The sequence below is a fragment of the Aquarana catesbeiana genome, linkage group LG05, assembly GCF_042186555.1.
Source record: "Aquarana catesbeiana isolate 2022-GZ linkage group LG05, ASM4218655v1, whole genome shotgun sequence".
NCBI lineage: Eukaryota > Metazoa > Chordata > Amphibia > Anura > Ranidae > Aquarana > Aquarana catesbeiana.
In genome coordinates, this window is record NC_133328.1 from 606,363,024 (window position 1) to 606,380,216 (window position 17,193).

A 17,193-nucleotide genomic window follows, 5' to 3' on the forward strand; every position below is an offset into this window, starting at 1 on the left:
TCTAGTTGGGAATGGCTGGATGAGATGCTACTAATAGACTGCTAGTACTGTCAGCAAACCAAGCACGAGTGTATTGTTCAGTTACAATAGACTATGGGGTTGATTGACTAAAGCCCAAAAAACTGTTCACTTTGTAAGGGAATTTTTCATTTTCCAACAGAATTTCCCCTTAGCTTAGTGAATGTGGTGAAAATGTACTTTCTATTTGACCCAATTTTCATGACTAGATTGGATTCAGCAGGTGCTGAGGTATTGTTGTTTTACCAGCATTACAAATTAATTTGACTCTGATTATCCCTTCCTATGAGGTACTTATGTCTGTATCACCCCAATAGTAAGCTACTGAAGCAGCAGTGATTTGAGTTGTGTTAGTACAAAGATTTTCTTTTATTTGTAATTGATGATGAACTTGGTGGGTCAGCACTTTCTCAAAGCTGTTCTCATAAACCAGCTGATATTCACCCAGTGAGTGGCCCTTTTGGCTCAACGTTTCTGAAAAAAATCGAAGGATCTAGGTGAGAAATGGTTGACCAAACAGTGCCTACATACAATCAGATGAAGGCATTGGTTAGGTATTTTGATAGTTGACAGGGCCAACAGTCAAAATATAAAAGCCGCAGTGACAGATTCGGCCACCCACGTTATATAGAATGGAAGGAGGAAGCTGTTAGATTATACTTTCAGCCTGCAGGCTAAACAGAAAAAAATCTATATGTTTATGGCCAGCTTTAGTCTGGGTAGTATGGCCATTATCTGGGTGGTTAAGAGAAGGATGGTAGCTGCATACTCTACTGTACTAAACTTGAAACCTACATTCATTCACTGGGCAGGGAAGTAATACTTGGCAGACTAATGAACCTGAAATACTTTAAACAAGCCAAAATGCATTTTCTGTTCATTTTTGATTATATAAATCATAAAAGAATGTATAAAAAAACAAAGTTTACCAATAGCAAAAAGTTCAATCCCAGCATCCCTCAGACTTTTGGCAGGTGGGATAACATCATCTTGTGATTTTCCATCTGTAATCAAGATACCGATCTTTGGAAGATCCGGTCTGGCTCCTGCTTCTGGCTTAAAACTGTTTTCCAGAATGAATGTCAAGGCAAGACCTACAATAAATATAGGGTTATGTTATGTCAATAACACTGCTATGGTGTTAATAAAAAAAAGTACAACATAGCCAGAGATAATATACCTGCTGATCTTTTATATACGAAATTTAAGATATCAATGCTATTTGTAGTACTGTAAAGGAAACTAACTGTGTCAAGGAAAGGTAAGACTAGCAGGGCATTAAACTTAAAGTTGAACCCCAAACAGATATACAAGACTCTGTAATCATTTATTGTATTTTTTTTTAAATGCATGATGTTGTTTTAAGACACTGCAGTGGCACATTTCAGTCACAGGGTAGGGGCGGTAGGGGACCTGTAAGTGAAAGTAAAACTGCAGCAGAGCAAGACTAGATCCCATCCTCTACTAGGTAGGGCTGTGCTGGACAGAAATATAAATCCATTGACATATTATATAACTTTCATATATGGTTTGTATCTGTGTTTAACTGTTTACATGGAGTTAATCGGTAGTTTAATGGGACTTTCCACTTTCGGTACACCTCTTTTTCATTTTTTTTCCTTGATAGATGAGCCAAGATATCCAGTACTATTACAATGATTGAATGGACTTTCTTATTACTATTAAAAACATTTTACCACTTATCCAATTGGGTTCTTCAGTTCAACTTACTTCAGTAAATTCCCCTACATTTAAACTCCTAAGTAATCCAGTCACCACTATGTTTGGCACATAATGCAAGTTTAAATGGTATAATTGGCTGTGAAACATAAATAAAATTTTAAGGCAATTTAGACCACTTTTGGTGTCCCAGAGACAATCCAGTGCCTGGAGCCTCCGTTTGCACACTCAAATGCATAGCAGAGCGAAATGTTCATGTTTATCGAATGGCTAGGACATTTTCTGTAGACTTATTTATATGGCCACTTATAAAGGGATTGATTGTCAAAAGTGTCAGCAAAGCTTCCTTTACCAGAATTGCACTCATTGGCCATTGCTAGGGCAGCAGGGTTAGTGTAGGTGTATTAGAAGATGACTCCCATAAATAACTATGATAGATTGGATTTTGGAGTAATATCTATTTTTTTATCTCTAGCAAATATTAATTTGGTATATGGAAATAGATATGACAAAGAACATACCTGTAAGCGTGTTTCCACCTTTGTAAGGCAGGTTTCGGACAGCATCAAGTACGGAATCCTTGGTGTCATATGTATTTAGATTCCATTCTATTCTGGGGTCACCGCTGTACTGTGCCAACCCTTGATGGAAAGACAGAAACATAGTAAACCAGCTGCTAAAACACATCTCAGGGATGTTGGTGGTCTAGATAGCATTTGCCAATTTATAAATCTTAAAAAGACAATATCCACTGTTTTTAAACAATAAAATATAACAAATTAAAATATGTACAAGTTTGTCATGGTAATCTAAAGATTTTTTTTTTTTTTTTGCTTTGGATAGAGTAAGAAAGATTTAGAACCCTTGTTAAAGTAAAACTAAAGGCAGACCTTTTTTGTGGATGTGGATAGAGTTAGGGAGGGTTATAACCCCTGTCAGTTTTGTTTTTGTGACCCAATGGGGAGATTTCCCTTCACTTCCTGTCCCATAGCCAAATAGGAAGTGAGAGGAAATCCTTGATTTACACTATGATCCCCATCGGAAGATTCCCTCTCTCTTACTGTTCTGGTGGAATTTGGTATTTTCTTTTACTTTCACTTTTGGTGATTATGGTTGCCAGATATACAGTATAGAGAGGGTGAATCTCCCTAATAGGAGCACCGACAGCAATACAAACCTGACAGGTGTTCTATTTCCTTTCCACTCTATCCAAAATTTTTTTTAAAAGTTATATGTTAAACTTTTATTGCTGGCTGTGTCTAGGTAGATTAACCCTCTTTACATCTCTGGTGACCATTTTCAGAAAGTGATAGATATGCCAAAATTTTTTACAGTTGACACCAGAAGAGGCAAGAAGTGGGTGGGAAGGGAAATCCTACATTGAGAAAATCAGTTCCAATGGCAGCTAAGAGGGGAATTTCTGATTCACCATATAGAAATTTTCTTTTACTTCCCTATCTCTGGGACGAAATATGAAGGTAACTTTCCCCAGTAGGACAGCAAATAATACATTAATAGGGTATTTAACCCTTCCCTACTCTGTCCAAAACTATACATACACTTTAACTTTTTGAATAGAGAAAAGAATTACTATGGTAATTACTATATAGGTGTAAGAATAGTACAGAATTACTATACTAATTACTATTTAAACCTTCCCTACTCTATCCAAAACATAAAAATAAAAAGAAGGTTTTTACAATACGTACACTTTAACTTTTTTGAATAGAGAAAATAATTACTATGGTAGGACATGATGAATGCTAGAAAGAAAAAGGGGTAGAAAGAAAAAGGGGTAAAAAGCACAAGAAAAAGAGACAGGTAATGGAAAAAGTAAGAAATACAATAAAAAAGTTGGAGGAGAAGAAATAAAAGAGACTACAAAAAAAACCCATATGATGGAGATGACAAGGGGAATAGAAACCTGTTTTGCTGAAAACTGAAACAAATAAAAAAAAAAGACATAATGTAAAAATGGAAAATAAAAGCAGAAGGATGAAGACAAGAAAAAATGAAAAGACAAAGAGTGACATAATGTAACATAGTTCAAAGAAGACATGCAAAAGAGACACTGCAAAATGAAAGAAATGATTTGAAGAAAAAAACTAACACATAGAAAGATGTCAAAGAAAAGAGAAAACAGATAACATAATGAAAGATAAAAAGGACATAAAAAGACCTCATGCAGGAGGCAAGATACCAATGTTTATGGTTTCTGAAATTTTTACCGATTTAGCCTTTAATTTTCTCAGTAAAATGTGGGAGTTAAGAGTGGCATGTGTATTGAATGAAAAAAGGGTATCAATAGCAGCATAATGCACCATGGTGAAAAATGGGGATATGTGTCCCTATTTTCGGTGAAAATTCTGCTTACCAGAAACATTCAATTTGTCTTAACCTAATAATTCTAGTTCAGTTGGTGAATACACAATTGGTCTTTGGGGAAATTGTATTATTTTTCCCTAAAACATCATATATTTCATACAATAAAATAATAATAATGTAATACTTAGATAAAAAAGGCCCACAACTTTACCTATTCTTGTTTTATCTGTAGCAACATTAAAAGCTCCAACCAAACTCTCTATGAAGCTTCTCACAAGTCTAAAATTAACTCTTCCAATACTCCAGGATCCATCGACCAGGATTACAATATCTGCATTGGCTGGGGACTTACATGAAAACTTTGAGTCTAAAAATTGAAAGGCAAAGAAATTTCATCAGGATTAGTTTGTTCAGCATTAACAAAAAAAATGGATGTTTGACGTTAGAAGACAACGACATAAGCAGTACAAGGCAGTTCCCAATATTATCTGGTGTGCAGATGGAATAAAAACTTGTTTAGTTAAAAGGCATAAAATAATAAGCGTAAAGTTGTTATTTTCATAAATGACAATGTTTCACTATAAAAGAGTGTTTTTTGGTCATGTTGTATGAAAAATGTAGATTTTCATTAACCTTTTCTATTAATTAGCATGAATTTAGAAATTTAGTAGATGAATATTCGCAAATGATAAAAGTTTCTGACAATTAGTAAAATGTGCATAATTTAGAAACTAATATCTGACTGCAGAAAAAAAATAAAAAACATTCTAAAGTTTTTAACTCAAACCTACACTTTGTATTCCATGTATTAAACTGACATGCAATTTTTTTTTTTTAATTTATATGTATATTAGTTTATTAGAAATTTTCCAATGAAATCCTGTAAAAAAAAAAAGAAGCAACAAGGTGCATTGCTGTATGAAGTGACAAAACTGTAAAAACAAAGGTTATGTTTAGTGTTTGGAAAAAATATACATATACATTATTCATATTAATAAATGATAATTTAGGCAGTTCTCCATGCGAGGCATCTGGTGTGGTCAGTATCTTTGTGGGTGTTAAATATATTGATAATTCATATTAATGTGCTTTAGATTGCTTCTTTAAATTGATTGTAAGCAGCATTTCAGGTCAGCCTAAAATGGAATAAACAAAATATATTAACACCGGTGTAAAAAGCTCTGAAAGAAAGGTCAACGTTATACATATAAGGTGTATTAAATATTATAGAAATGTATCTAGATTTATCCCATTGCATTTTTGAAAATGGATAATGGATGTGAGAATCCTGAAGCTTTTGTACAAGAGAAAGCAGTCTACCAGAGAAGAAAATAATGGACTTGAATGGATACTGGTCCTTAAAGTGATACTAAAGCTAGATACGTTTTTTTTACCTTTATTTATTCCTTGCATTAAGGTAACATAGTTACATAGTTAGTCAGGTTTAAAAAAAGACACAAGTCCATCTAGTTCAACCAAAAAAAAAAACAAAAAACAAAAAACAATATATATATATATTGCATATATTGCATAGACACCAAATACACAGTCCTATACCCACAGTTGATCCAGAGGAAGGTGAAAAACCCCAGCAAATCATGATCCAATTTGCTACAGCAGGGGAAAAAATTCCTTCCTGATCCCCCGAAAGGCAATTGAATTTTCCCTGGATCAACTTTACCTATAAATGTCAGTACCCAGTTATATTATGTACATTTAGGAAAGAATCCAGGCCTTCCCTAAAGCAATCTACTGAGCTGGTCAGAATCACCTCTGGAGGGAGTCTATTCCACATTTTCACAGCTCTTACTGTGAAGAAACCTTTCCGTATTTGGAGATGAAATCTCTTTTCCTCTAGGTAAAACATGTTTTCTTTTCCTCTGTCCTCCCCCTTCCCTGTGTGAAGGGGAAAGGAGGGGGGAAAAGATCCAGCGTTGTGCATGGCTGCATCTCTTCTCCCCTTTCTTCCTCTTCACACAGGGACTCAATCAATGGCTCCTGCTGCTGTCAATCGAATGCAGTGAGGAGGAAGTGGGGGGGCGGGGCTAAGCCCCGCTGTGTGTGTCTATGGAGCCAGCTTGGAAGCGAGCAGACACACAAAGAAGAGGAGGAGCCAAGATCACTAGCGGGGGGACCCAAGAAGATGAGGATCGAGGCCGCTCTGTGCAATACCATTGCACAGAGCAGGTGGGTTTAACATTTTTGTTTTTTAATTTAAAAAAAAAAAAATAAATAGACTTTAGTAACAATTTCAAGTATATGTAGAATCTAACAATAAACTTTTTTTATTTGCTCCATTTTTTCTTAAATATGCGGGTTTCCTCACATCCAATTCGCATGACAGGAGAGTGGGCCCGGCTCTCAATGGATCTCCAGAGCGGCTGTGGAGCGGAGTGCACAGAAGTCCTGCGTGTCTTTGGCTCTGTTTCAGGTCCAAATTCAGGCAAAAATTTGGGCATGATTTGTCCCAGAAATGGAGAACAGGGATGCACCGGACCCCTGCTGTGAGCCGCGTCCGCACACAGTGTGAACCCAGCCTGACACCTAGGCCTGCACTACAAAAACAAAAACACATTACAATGACATCGAGCATCAAGCTCTAATGTATCCTACAAACTATGAAAGATACTGTATATACATTATATATATTTGTGGTCTGTTTTGCCATCTGGTGGTCTTCCTTTAAACACAGTGGCTTCTCTGAGTTTTATAATAACAATTTCCCAAAACATATTGATGGGTGCAACAGAAATTTACCAGACTTCCAGAAATTTTACCTCTACTATTTGGTCAAGAAATATGTGCATATTTTTTCACAGCACTAAAGACGTCTCCTATACACATATATGTGATTAAACTAAAGGAATAACATGTATAAACTGCATAAGACACCAACCCCACCTACCTCGGTGCTAGACATGTGCGCTGACAAAAAATTTGTTTGTTTTCGTTTTCGTTTCATTTGTTTTTTCTTTTTGGAAATTCAGAAATTCGAAAATTCAGATTTTCGAATTTTTGGATTTTCGAATTTCCGAATTTTCACATTTCCGAATTTTGAATTTCTGAATTTTTCAAATTCCGAATTTCTGAATTTCCCAAATTCAAAAATTTGAAAATTTGAAAATCTGAAAAAAATAAAGAAAATCAGTAAAATTCGAAATAACAACTAACTAATAATAACTATTAAATTATAGGTATTGGAATTTCCTTTCAAATTTGGCTGTTTGTGAACATAACGAATACAAATTTAAGTTATGAATTATCCGAAATAACGAATGCCGCATGTAAACAAATGGAATGGAACAAATTGATAATAATAATAAAAAGGTTTTATTATTATTATTATTGTTATTTATTATTATTAGATCGTAACGTTCCATTCTTTTAGATACGGCATTCGTTATTTCAGATAATTCGTAACTTTGGATAAATTCGTACTCGTTACATTCACTAACAGCCAAATTTGAAAGGAAATTCCAACACCTATAATTTAATAATTATTCATTTTCATATTCATTCTTATTTTCAGATTTCCAAATTTCCAAATTTCCGAATTTGCTAATTTTCCGAATTTCCAAATTTTCCGAATTTGCAAATTTCTAAATTTACGAAATTCTGAATTTCCCGAATTTTTGAATTTTCGAATTTTCGAAATTTCGAATTTGCGAACTTCCGAATTTGCGAACTTCCAAATTTGCGAACTTCCGAATTTCCAAATTCGAAATGTCGAATTTTCCAATTTCCGAAATATCGAATTTCCGAATTCTGAATTTCCGAATTTCGAATTTCCAAAATTTCGAATTTCTGAAATTTAGAATTTTCGGAAATTTGGCAAATTTCAGAAATTCGGAAATTTCGGAAATTGAAAAATACGGAAATTTTGGAATTAACAAATTTGTCAAAATACGTTAAAAAATGAATTCGGAACTAAACGAATTGGAATAACAAAAAATTCTGCGCGGCCAAAAACGGGAAAAAGAAAATAAGCAGCTAACACAACCAATAGGATATAGGCATGTAACAATAAACAAAACTTATGTGTAACGCTAAAAGTTCAGCATAAAAATAATGTCCAACCAACGATAAAGGGTATCAAAGAAACCATAAAGGAAGTCCTCCATATATATAAGACTCATAAAATAGTTGATGTATTTTCAGTGACTTCGTGCATGGAACATATCAAATGTGTGACATCTGGGGTGAACACAGAAGAAACGCACCACCACCAACAATAGGGAGGCTTACCAGATGATGTGGACCCGAGAGGGCGTACGCCCGACTGGGTCGAATCAGGCTTGGGTGGTGGGTGTTGATGGATGTTCCAGAGAAGTGATGAAAGTGGAAGTCCGAAAGCAGACCGGAAGCTAGTTGGTCCCTCAGAATAATGTTGGAAAGCAAATGGCCGTATAATATAATGAGAAGAAGAGAAGCCACATAGTGTAATTCCGTAAAAAATACCAAATTTATTAAAAAAAAGGGTACACTCACATGAGGTTCTAAAATCAGCGCTGTAAAAAGAATGGCGGCAGTGGGGTCCTAACCGACGCGTTTCGTCCTCTTAGACATCATCTGGGGGGTCCCCCCACTGCAGCCAGCAAGGTATATATAGGTAGTGTGTTTCTATAGAGGGGAGGCCACTCAAAAACGTACATAATTGCCACTTCCTGTTTACTGCCAAAATGGCCGCTCGGCGTGCGTTCCACGCCTCTCTGTGAGGCTGGGTGCCGATCCCGGAAGTAAACCAATGGGGTTAGTAAAACTACAATGAAGCAATCAAAATATTTCATGGAAATATGTAATAAAATACCGTCATATGTATATGCTGGATATGTAGCTATACAAACATATTAACAATAAGAAAAAAGTAAACTGTAAGTGGGCCATCAGAGGTGCGCGCGCGCACCACAATACATCATGGCCTGTGTAAGGAAGTGTGCTGTGAGTCGGCCATCGGGGGTGCGCGTGTGCGCCATGATACGTCATGGCCTGTGTGGGACATAGAGCAAACAACGATGTGCGCGCGCACCATGCGCATGCGCACCCGTTAAATAAACGTAACTGTGATGACAGACCTTGCAGACAGCAGTCCGCCCCCTGTTTAGGGGAGACTCCGCCCCGAAGAGCGCACCTCACACCCAGGGAGCGACGCGTCACCCCGCAAGGCATAGTCACGTGTGTTGCTGCGGTGGCTCCAAACCAACAAAGATGGTGGAGTCACCGTGAACATTATGTGCTAATCACAAAAGAACATACAAAAAAAGAAAATATTAGTGTGTGTGCCTATATTAAAGAAATGTTACATGGAGAGATGTGTTATCTCTACCAGTGAGGGGACAACAAAAATGTTGGATATATAAAGATAATATATGCACATATCCAATAAATGTGCAAAACGGAGGCCAATGCAATAGAGTGATTAGTGTACGAATATGTAGTGGACTCCCCTCACAAAATAAATACATTTCATACAAACCATGAAAGTATATAAGGATGCGTACAGATAGAATCACAAACATATAAGTGCAAATAAGTCAAAATAGTGAAAATGCAAAATAGGAAATTATTGATTGGATTCCCATAAAGTTGCTAAATAAAAATAAGAGAGAGCATAAAAATAAACAAGAAATGAGAGGGAATGTAATGGTGGAGTCGGGCATCAAGCCGTATTAATGAAGGCATTGACATCCAGCTCAACATTAATACCAAGGGGGGAATAGGTACGGAGCTCATGGATCCAGAAGGTCTCCAAACGTGACACCCCTCTGGTCCTGGCTCCACCCCTCCAAGGGGGGACGTATTTGTCAATTACTACAAATTGCGTTCCATCTATTACCTGATTGTGATTGAGCTTGTAATGTCTGGGGATGGTATGTTTGATGTCACCACTCTTAATGAGCGCAATGTGCTCTGCCACTCTAACTGCAAAAGAGCGAATGGTGCGTCCCACATACTGTTTACCACAATGGCATGTGATCAAGTATACAATATAACTGGTGGTGCAGGTACAAAACTGCTTGATGGAGTAGCGTTTGTGGGTAACCGAAGATGAAAAAGACACAGTCTTACGTCCTATCCCAGAATTATGCTGGCACACCACGCACTTTCTGCACGAGTAGAAACCTTCCATCTCGTGAAAGAAAGGCTGGCGTATGGGGGGATTAATGACATTTGGGGCATTTTTGCTCTGTAGGGTAGGGGCACCTCTAAAAATGACCTTAGCTCGATCTGGCAAGACTGAATTTAGAACTCGATCACTCTTCAGGATACCCCAATGTTTGGAGATAATGGCTCTAATCTGTTTGTGTTGAACAGAGAAAGAGGTGAGCATAAACCATTTAAAGCTGTCATTTTGTTCTTTCTTAGGTCTTTCCCTTAATAATGACTCTCTATCAATCGCAAGAGCGTGCTGGAACTCGCGTTCAACAAGACCAGGATCATAGTCCTTATCTACGAACTTAGTTCTTAAAAGTTCCGATTGTACTTTAAAGGTGTCAATATCTGAACAATTTCTACGTAGCCTAAGGAATTGGCTACGTGGCACTGGAATGAAGCCAGGATCGATGGTGACAGCTGTCTGGTGGTATGAAGCTGTTACGATCAGTGGCTTTGAAGTGTGTCTGAAATTGGAATTGACCATTACATATTCCTATTTCTAGATCAAGGAAATTAATCTTGTCTCTACTAGTAGTATAGAGAGATACCTCTGTCATTATCATTCAAATATTTAAAAAATGATTCAAGGGATTCGGCACTACCCCTCCATAGGAGGAGGATGTCGTCTATATAACGTGCCCACATGATCAAGGAAGGATCCCTATTGGTATAGACGACATCCTCCTCCCATTTGGCCATAAATAAATTGGCGAGGCTAGGGGCGTACTTGGCGCCCACAGCCACGCCACGTAACTGTAAATAATATTGCTGATTGAACCAAAAATAGCTTCGCTTGGTGGCAAATTCCAATAACTCCATAATAAAGGAGAGTTGGAAAGAAGCGATGCTTGGCTCCTTTTCCAAGAAATACTGAACCGCATCGAGACCTTTGTCTTGAGGGATGCACGTGTAGAGAGATGCGACGTCTGCAGTCGCAATGATGTGGTCTCCATGTAGCTCCAAACTCTCTAATAGACGGATGGTGGTGCCTGTATCCTTTAAATAGGATGGCATCCATCTTACCAGGTTGGAGATAAAAATCAATGTAACGGCCTATACGTGAGGTGATGGAATCGATCCCGCTCACGATAGGCTGACCAGGGGGTTGTACTGGATTCTTATGGACCTTGGGTAAATAATATATAGTTGTAACCCTGGGTGCCAAAGGAACCAAAAAATCTCTCTCCTTTCTATTTAAAATACCCTGATCATAACCTCTCTCAACAATATTGGTCAGCTCTCTCTTATAAACAGAAGTGGGATTATTGGGTATGATTTTATAGGTGTCAGGTTCGTTAAGGATTCTATACATCTCCAATTCATAGTCCTTCTTATCCAGAATAACAATCCCACCACCTTTGTCGGCCTGGCGAATAACCAGATCTTTTTGGGAACATAGGGACTTGAGGAACTAAACGAATTGCACCTGTCTACTCGGTGTCATCTCGGCTTTCCCCCGGGACTGCCGGGTGTACCTCGTCCCTTCTGGGTGTATATAGTGGAATGACAGTTTCAATTGTGAAACTATTGCACTTTGTTAATATTTGTTTACAACATTTATGTATTCATGTGCATATTTTTAATGTCGGAAAAATATTCATGTTGGGTAATACTGTCTCTACTGTGCAATGCTGTTTTCAAACAGTTTTTGGAAAATTATTGCATTAAACTTTTTGATATTGGTTTATGACACTTTAATTTGTTATTTCTATGTGTCGAGGAGACATCTTTAGCACTGTGAAACAAAATATGCACACTGGGTAACACAGTTTCTGTTTTAAACACAGCAGCTTTTAGTATTTTGATTGATAGTCATGAGGATTGTTGTGACGTGGGTTTTTTGTATTGATTTGATGAGGAAATATAGCTGACAGCTTTTAAATCTGTACCTAACTCTACAAGAGTAAAGTGGTGAAGTTCAAAAAACCCTACAAAACCTGTAGAAATATGGCACAGGAAGAGATGAGAACTCTAAAGAACTCTAAAGAACATTCTAAAAATAATACTATATCCCACAGAATGGTAAAATATGCAGTCATGCAGACCAAACTTTGCTAAGTTCTTTCCATGGATATTCACATAAACATAGTAACATTAGGAATGTCACCTAAAGTGGTGAAAAACAAACTGAATAAAAATAAAATACTTTTGTGCTTGTGGATAGTGGTTACCCACTACTAGGATGTTGCAGCGTTTAAGGTGATGTACCCTAGTGAAGATATTAAAGTGGTTAGTTGCAGCGCTTCCTAATTATATATGTGAAATAAAGTGGTGAAGTGCTATGCTCTTGATATTGCACGGATAAATCTGTGCATAAATTCATAAACCATGTGAAAAAAACTCATCAGTGTTCACAAATCAATCAAAATAATTCATCAATATGAGATCAAAGAAAAGGAATCCATCAATGTGCAAAAAAAAAAAAAAATAGTCCATTATTTTAAAAAAGAAGCATGTTGCCAATAAAAAAAATGTGCAAAAAATGTCATCAATATAAGATGCATATGGAGTTCATCATATAAAGTTGTAAAGTGCTTGTACAAATACTACAACACCCAATGTGCAGGCTCCAACCAGCTGTGGACCCCCTGGGCTTATGCCGAGGTAGAACTTCAAGGCTTTGGAATAGATGTATATCCACCCGGTGGCTTGGGAGTCCTCTTATGCACTCCAGATCATAAAAGAAAGATGATCACAAAACAGTCATAGTGTAATTCCATCTAAAAAAAAAAAACAATCTAAAAAAACAAACTGAATATCACTCACATATTTTGTGCCGTATCCCAGCACTAGGAAAGATCTGCCTGCTATAAGTATGCAATCATCGCTGCTCCATGGATCCTAGAGCCAGGGTGCGTTCCAAGCGGAGGAAGTGATGGGGAAAACATGTGCCCGCCCCTACGTGTTTCGTCATCTGCCTGATCCATGACCCCTAACTCACCCAATTCTGACACTAGCAAATCAATATTTGCTATTGTCTACCAGCTTCTCCTTTCAGCCAATCAGGACAGGAGGGGAATCAGGTTGGCCAGGAGGAGAAGCTGAGGAAGCTGTGGTGCCGCGACTGTGTTTAGCACGAGCCACCGCTGTTTGAAACTGCTTTGGGTAATGCTATCCATTGCAGCCCATTCAATGGCACTAGGCACTGTGAACAAGTCCTTAGAGAATTGTCACTGGGACAAGTTTACCCATTACAAGATTTTCCCTCACCTTCTGTTCCTATGACAGCTCAAAATTTTGGGATTCTCCATCACTTCCCGAGTGACTGAGTACATTTTTCTACTGGAGACAATGGTCACCAGGATCACCAGAGAGGGTTCAACTTTCCATAAGGGACACAAAGAGCAGTAAAATGTAAAGACATTCCAACCATTCCCTACTCTATCCAAAACAGAACAAATATTGGCTTTACATACATTTTACAAACTAGCATCCCAACAGAACAGTAAGGGTTATGTATACACTATATTACCAAAAGTATTGTGATGCCTGTCTTTACATGCACATGAACTTTAATGACATCCCGGTCTTAGTCCGTAGGGTTCAATATTGAGTAAGCCCACCCTTTGCAGCTATAAACAGCTTCAACTCTCCTGAGAAGGCTGTCCACAAGGTTTAGGAGTGTGTCTATGGAAATGTTTGACCATTCTTCCAGAAGCGCATTTATGAGGTCAGGCACTGATGTTGGGCGAGAAGGCCTGGCTATCAGTCTCTGCTCTAATTCATCCCAAAGGTGTTCTGTCGGGTTGAGGTCAGGTCTCTGTGCAGGCCAGTCAGGTTCCTCCACCCCAAATTTGCTCATCTATGTCTTTATGGACCTTGCTTTGTGCACTGGTGCGCAGTCATGTTGAAACCGGAAGGGGCCATCCCCAAACTGTTCCCACAAAGTTGGGAGCATGACATTTGCCAAAAGGTCTTGGTATACTGGCGCTTTAAGAGTTCCCTTTACTGGAACTAAGGGGCCAAGCCCAACCCTGAAAAACAACCCCACACCATAATCCCCCCTCCACCAAATGATTTGGACCAGTGCACAAAGCAAGGTCTGTAAAGACATGGATGAGCAAATTTGGGGTGGAGGAACTTGACTGCCCTGCACAGAGTCCTGAACTCAATCCGATAGAACACCTTTGAGATGAATTAGAGTGGAGACTGGGAGCCAGGTCTTCTCGCCCAACATCAGTGCCTGACCTCATAAATGCGCTTCTGGAAGAATGGTCAAACATTCCCATAGACACACTCCTAAACCTTGTGGACGGCCTTCTCAGGAGAGTTGAAGCTGTTATAGCTGCAAAGGGTGGACCAACTCAATATTGAATCCTACGGACTAAGACTGGGATGCCATTAATATTCATGTGTGTGTGAGGGCAGGCGTCCCAATACTTTTGGTAATATAGTGTATATAGAGAGAGATATACAGTATGTGTGTTCCTTGCTCAGACCTTGTTCCAGGGCTATGTGAGATAGGCTGTGTTCTTAAAGTATATGCATAACTATATATATATTTTTTTAGATTTGGAAAGTGTAAGGGCTCTTTCACACGTACGTGTCTGTATACGGAGCTTGCTCTGCTCAGCGGGGGATCGCTCCTTCGATCCCCGCTGAGCAGGCAGATGACAGGTTCATCGATGCACACTGTGCAGCGACTGACCTGTCAAAGCGCCGCTCTCCGCTATGGGGATCGGATGAAGATGGTCCGTAGAGTCCGTCGTCACCCAATCCGATCCGCAGACGGATGGAAAAGTAGGTTTGTCCTCTGTCACACTTTTTCGGATCGGAGCGGGTTGGATGTCAGCAGACACATCACTGCTGACATCTGACGCACCATAGAGGTCAATAGAGCTTCCATTCAGCCTAAAAAACTGACAGGCGGACCTGAACGGATCGTTCGTGTGAAAGAGGCCTTATGCCCCGTACACACGGTCAGATTTTCTGATGGAAAATGTCCGATCGGAGCGTGTTGTCGGAAATTCCGACCGTGTGTGGGCTCCATCGGACATTTTCCATCGGATTTTCCGACACACAAAGTTGGAGAGCAGGAGATAAAATTTTCCGACAACAAAATCCGTTGTCGGAAATTCCGATCGTGTGTACACAAATCCGACGGACAAAGTGCCACGCATGCTCAGAATAAATAAAGAGATTAAAGCTATTGGCCACTGCCCCGTTTATAGTCCCGACGTACATGTTTTACGTCACCGCGTTTAAAACGATCGGATTTTCCGACAACTTTGTGTGACCGTGTGTATGCAAGACAAGTTTGAGCCAACATCCTTTGGAAAAAATCCTAGGATTTTGTTGTCGGAATGTCCGAACAAAGTCCGACCGTGTGTACATCTTGTTTTATCTTTATTTATTTTTTGGGGAGATTTTCATTCACTTATTGTCCCATCAGATGCAACATGACGTGAGAGAAAATCTCTACACAGTGAGGCGAATTTCCCACTTGGACAGTTGTCACCCAAACAAGTGTCCCCAAAGATTTCTGTTCTACTGACCACTCAAAATTCTGGATGCTTAATTGTTTCCAGTTCTTGTTGAATGTTGCCAGTGGGAACACAGACAGCAATGGGAACTTGAAAGGGGTTCTAAACCACTGCTCTATCCAAAACAACAAAAATAAACAAAAAAAATTGGCTATACATACACTTTTTCGACAGCTGCCTCTGATACAATTACGGGTAATTCTGATCCACATAAATACAATTATTCATAATTCAATAGGGAAAACTAGTGGACAGCCAAATAAAATGGCAATATCTTTTCTCATATCCATGTATTTCATCTCTAAGCACATCCATCTGCTGTATGACTTTTATGATTTGATTTCCATCGAGACAGCCTGGAAATGTCTTTTTTTTTAAAATGTCTAGAGGGAAATCCATGTCTAGTATATGGATTAGGCTGGAGCTCAGCAGTGGAAAGATCATGCTAGAAAAGAAAGAAAGTATTGTTATTAAAGCTCCATGAACCCATTGTTTTCAACCTGCTGGGATATGGACAAAAGATTGGTAGAACATCTAGAGGAGCCTTTCTTAAACTTTTTAACCTGGAGGAACCCTTGAAATACTGTCCAGTCTCAGGGAACCCCTACTAATAATAACTATATCTACAGCCTATCGTACTTTAGTGTGATCGTTAGTGGGAAAGATTCTCCTTCTCTTGGAAGTCAAAGGAAAGAATGCCCTCCTTACAGATAGCTATAAAGACAATTGGTGTAAATGGTTACATATCTGAGAGGCAGAAATTGTTCTCCTCACAAGGAACCCCTAGGAAACATCTGCAAGAACCCTAGAGGTCCATGGAACCCTGGTTGAGAAAGGCTGATCTAGAGGAAGTCATTGACTCATAGTTTGTGACATCTGCTAGCAACAATATCTTTCAATCTCTGTAAGACTATATGGGTAGAACAGTTATTCATCATTCAGCATATGGACTAACCCAGTGGTTCTCAACTCCAGTCCTCGGGACCCACCAACAGGCCAGATTTTAAGTATTACCTTGGGGAGTTGCAGACTAGAATACAGCAATCACTGAGCAGCAAGTGATATCACCTGTGATGTATTTCAGCTATCTTGCAAACCTGGCCTGTTGGTGGGTCCTGAGGACTGGAGTTGAGAACCACTGGACTAACCAAACCAATTTTTGAGAATGCAACTTATACATCAATTAGAAACCAGTGTCCTCACTGAGAATATGTCCTATACATTTATCAAGTGGCAATATCATTGAGAATCCAGATTATCAATTCATTAGACACAAAGAATGTAACTAACAAAGCACTTCCTAGAAAGCAGTACAGGCAGTCCCCGTCTTACGAACACCCGACTTACGAATGACTCCTACTTACGGCCTCAATCCCGGCTGCTTGTGCTCCATGCTGGTCCTGGATACCTCCGAGCAGCTATCTTGCCACATTCCACACTGCAGTACTTCATGTACTGCATGGCCAGAAGAGCCCCAGAAGCGCCCGGAACATCCCACATCCCTGCAGAGGCGGAAGTTACACTTACAAGCGTT

At 38.9% G+C, this 17,193-nt stretch overlaps 1 protein-coding gene across 2 annotated transcripts in view; it reads right to left on the reverse strand.

Moving 5' to 3' along the window:
• COL14A1 (collagen type XIV alpha 1 chain) overlaps positions 1-17,193 on the reverse strand; it is a 286,377-nt gene that overhangs the window by 159,238 nt on the left and 109,946 nt on the right. For both annotated transcript variants that reach the window (XM_073632207.1, XM_073632206.1), the window contains exons 6-8: positions 4,235-4,390; positions 2,220-2,339; positions 948-1,112 (exon numbers count right to left, since the gene is read on the reverse strand). In XM_073632207.1, the coding sequence (XP_073488308.1) occupies positions 948-1,112; positions 2,220-2,339; positions 4,235-4,390 (441 nt within the window). The remainder of the gene's footprint in view (positions 1-947; positions 1,113-2,219; positions 2,340-4,234; positions 4,391-17,193) is intronic.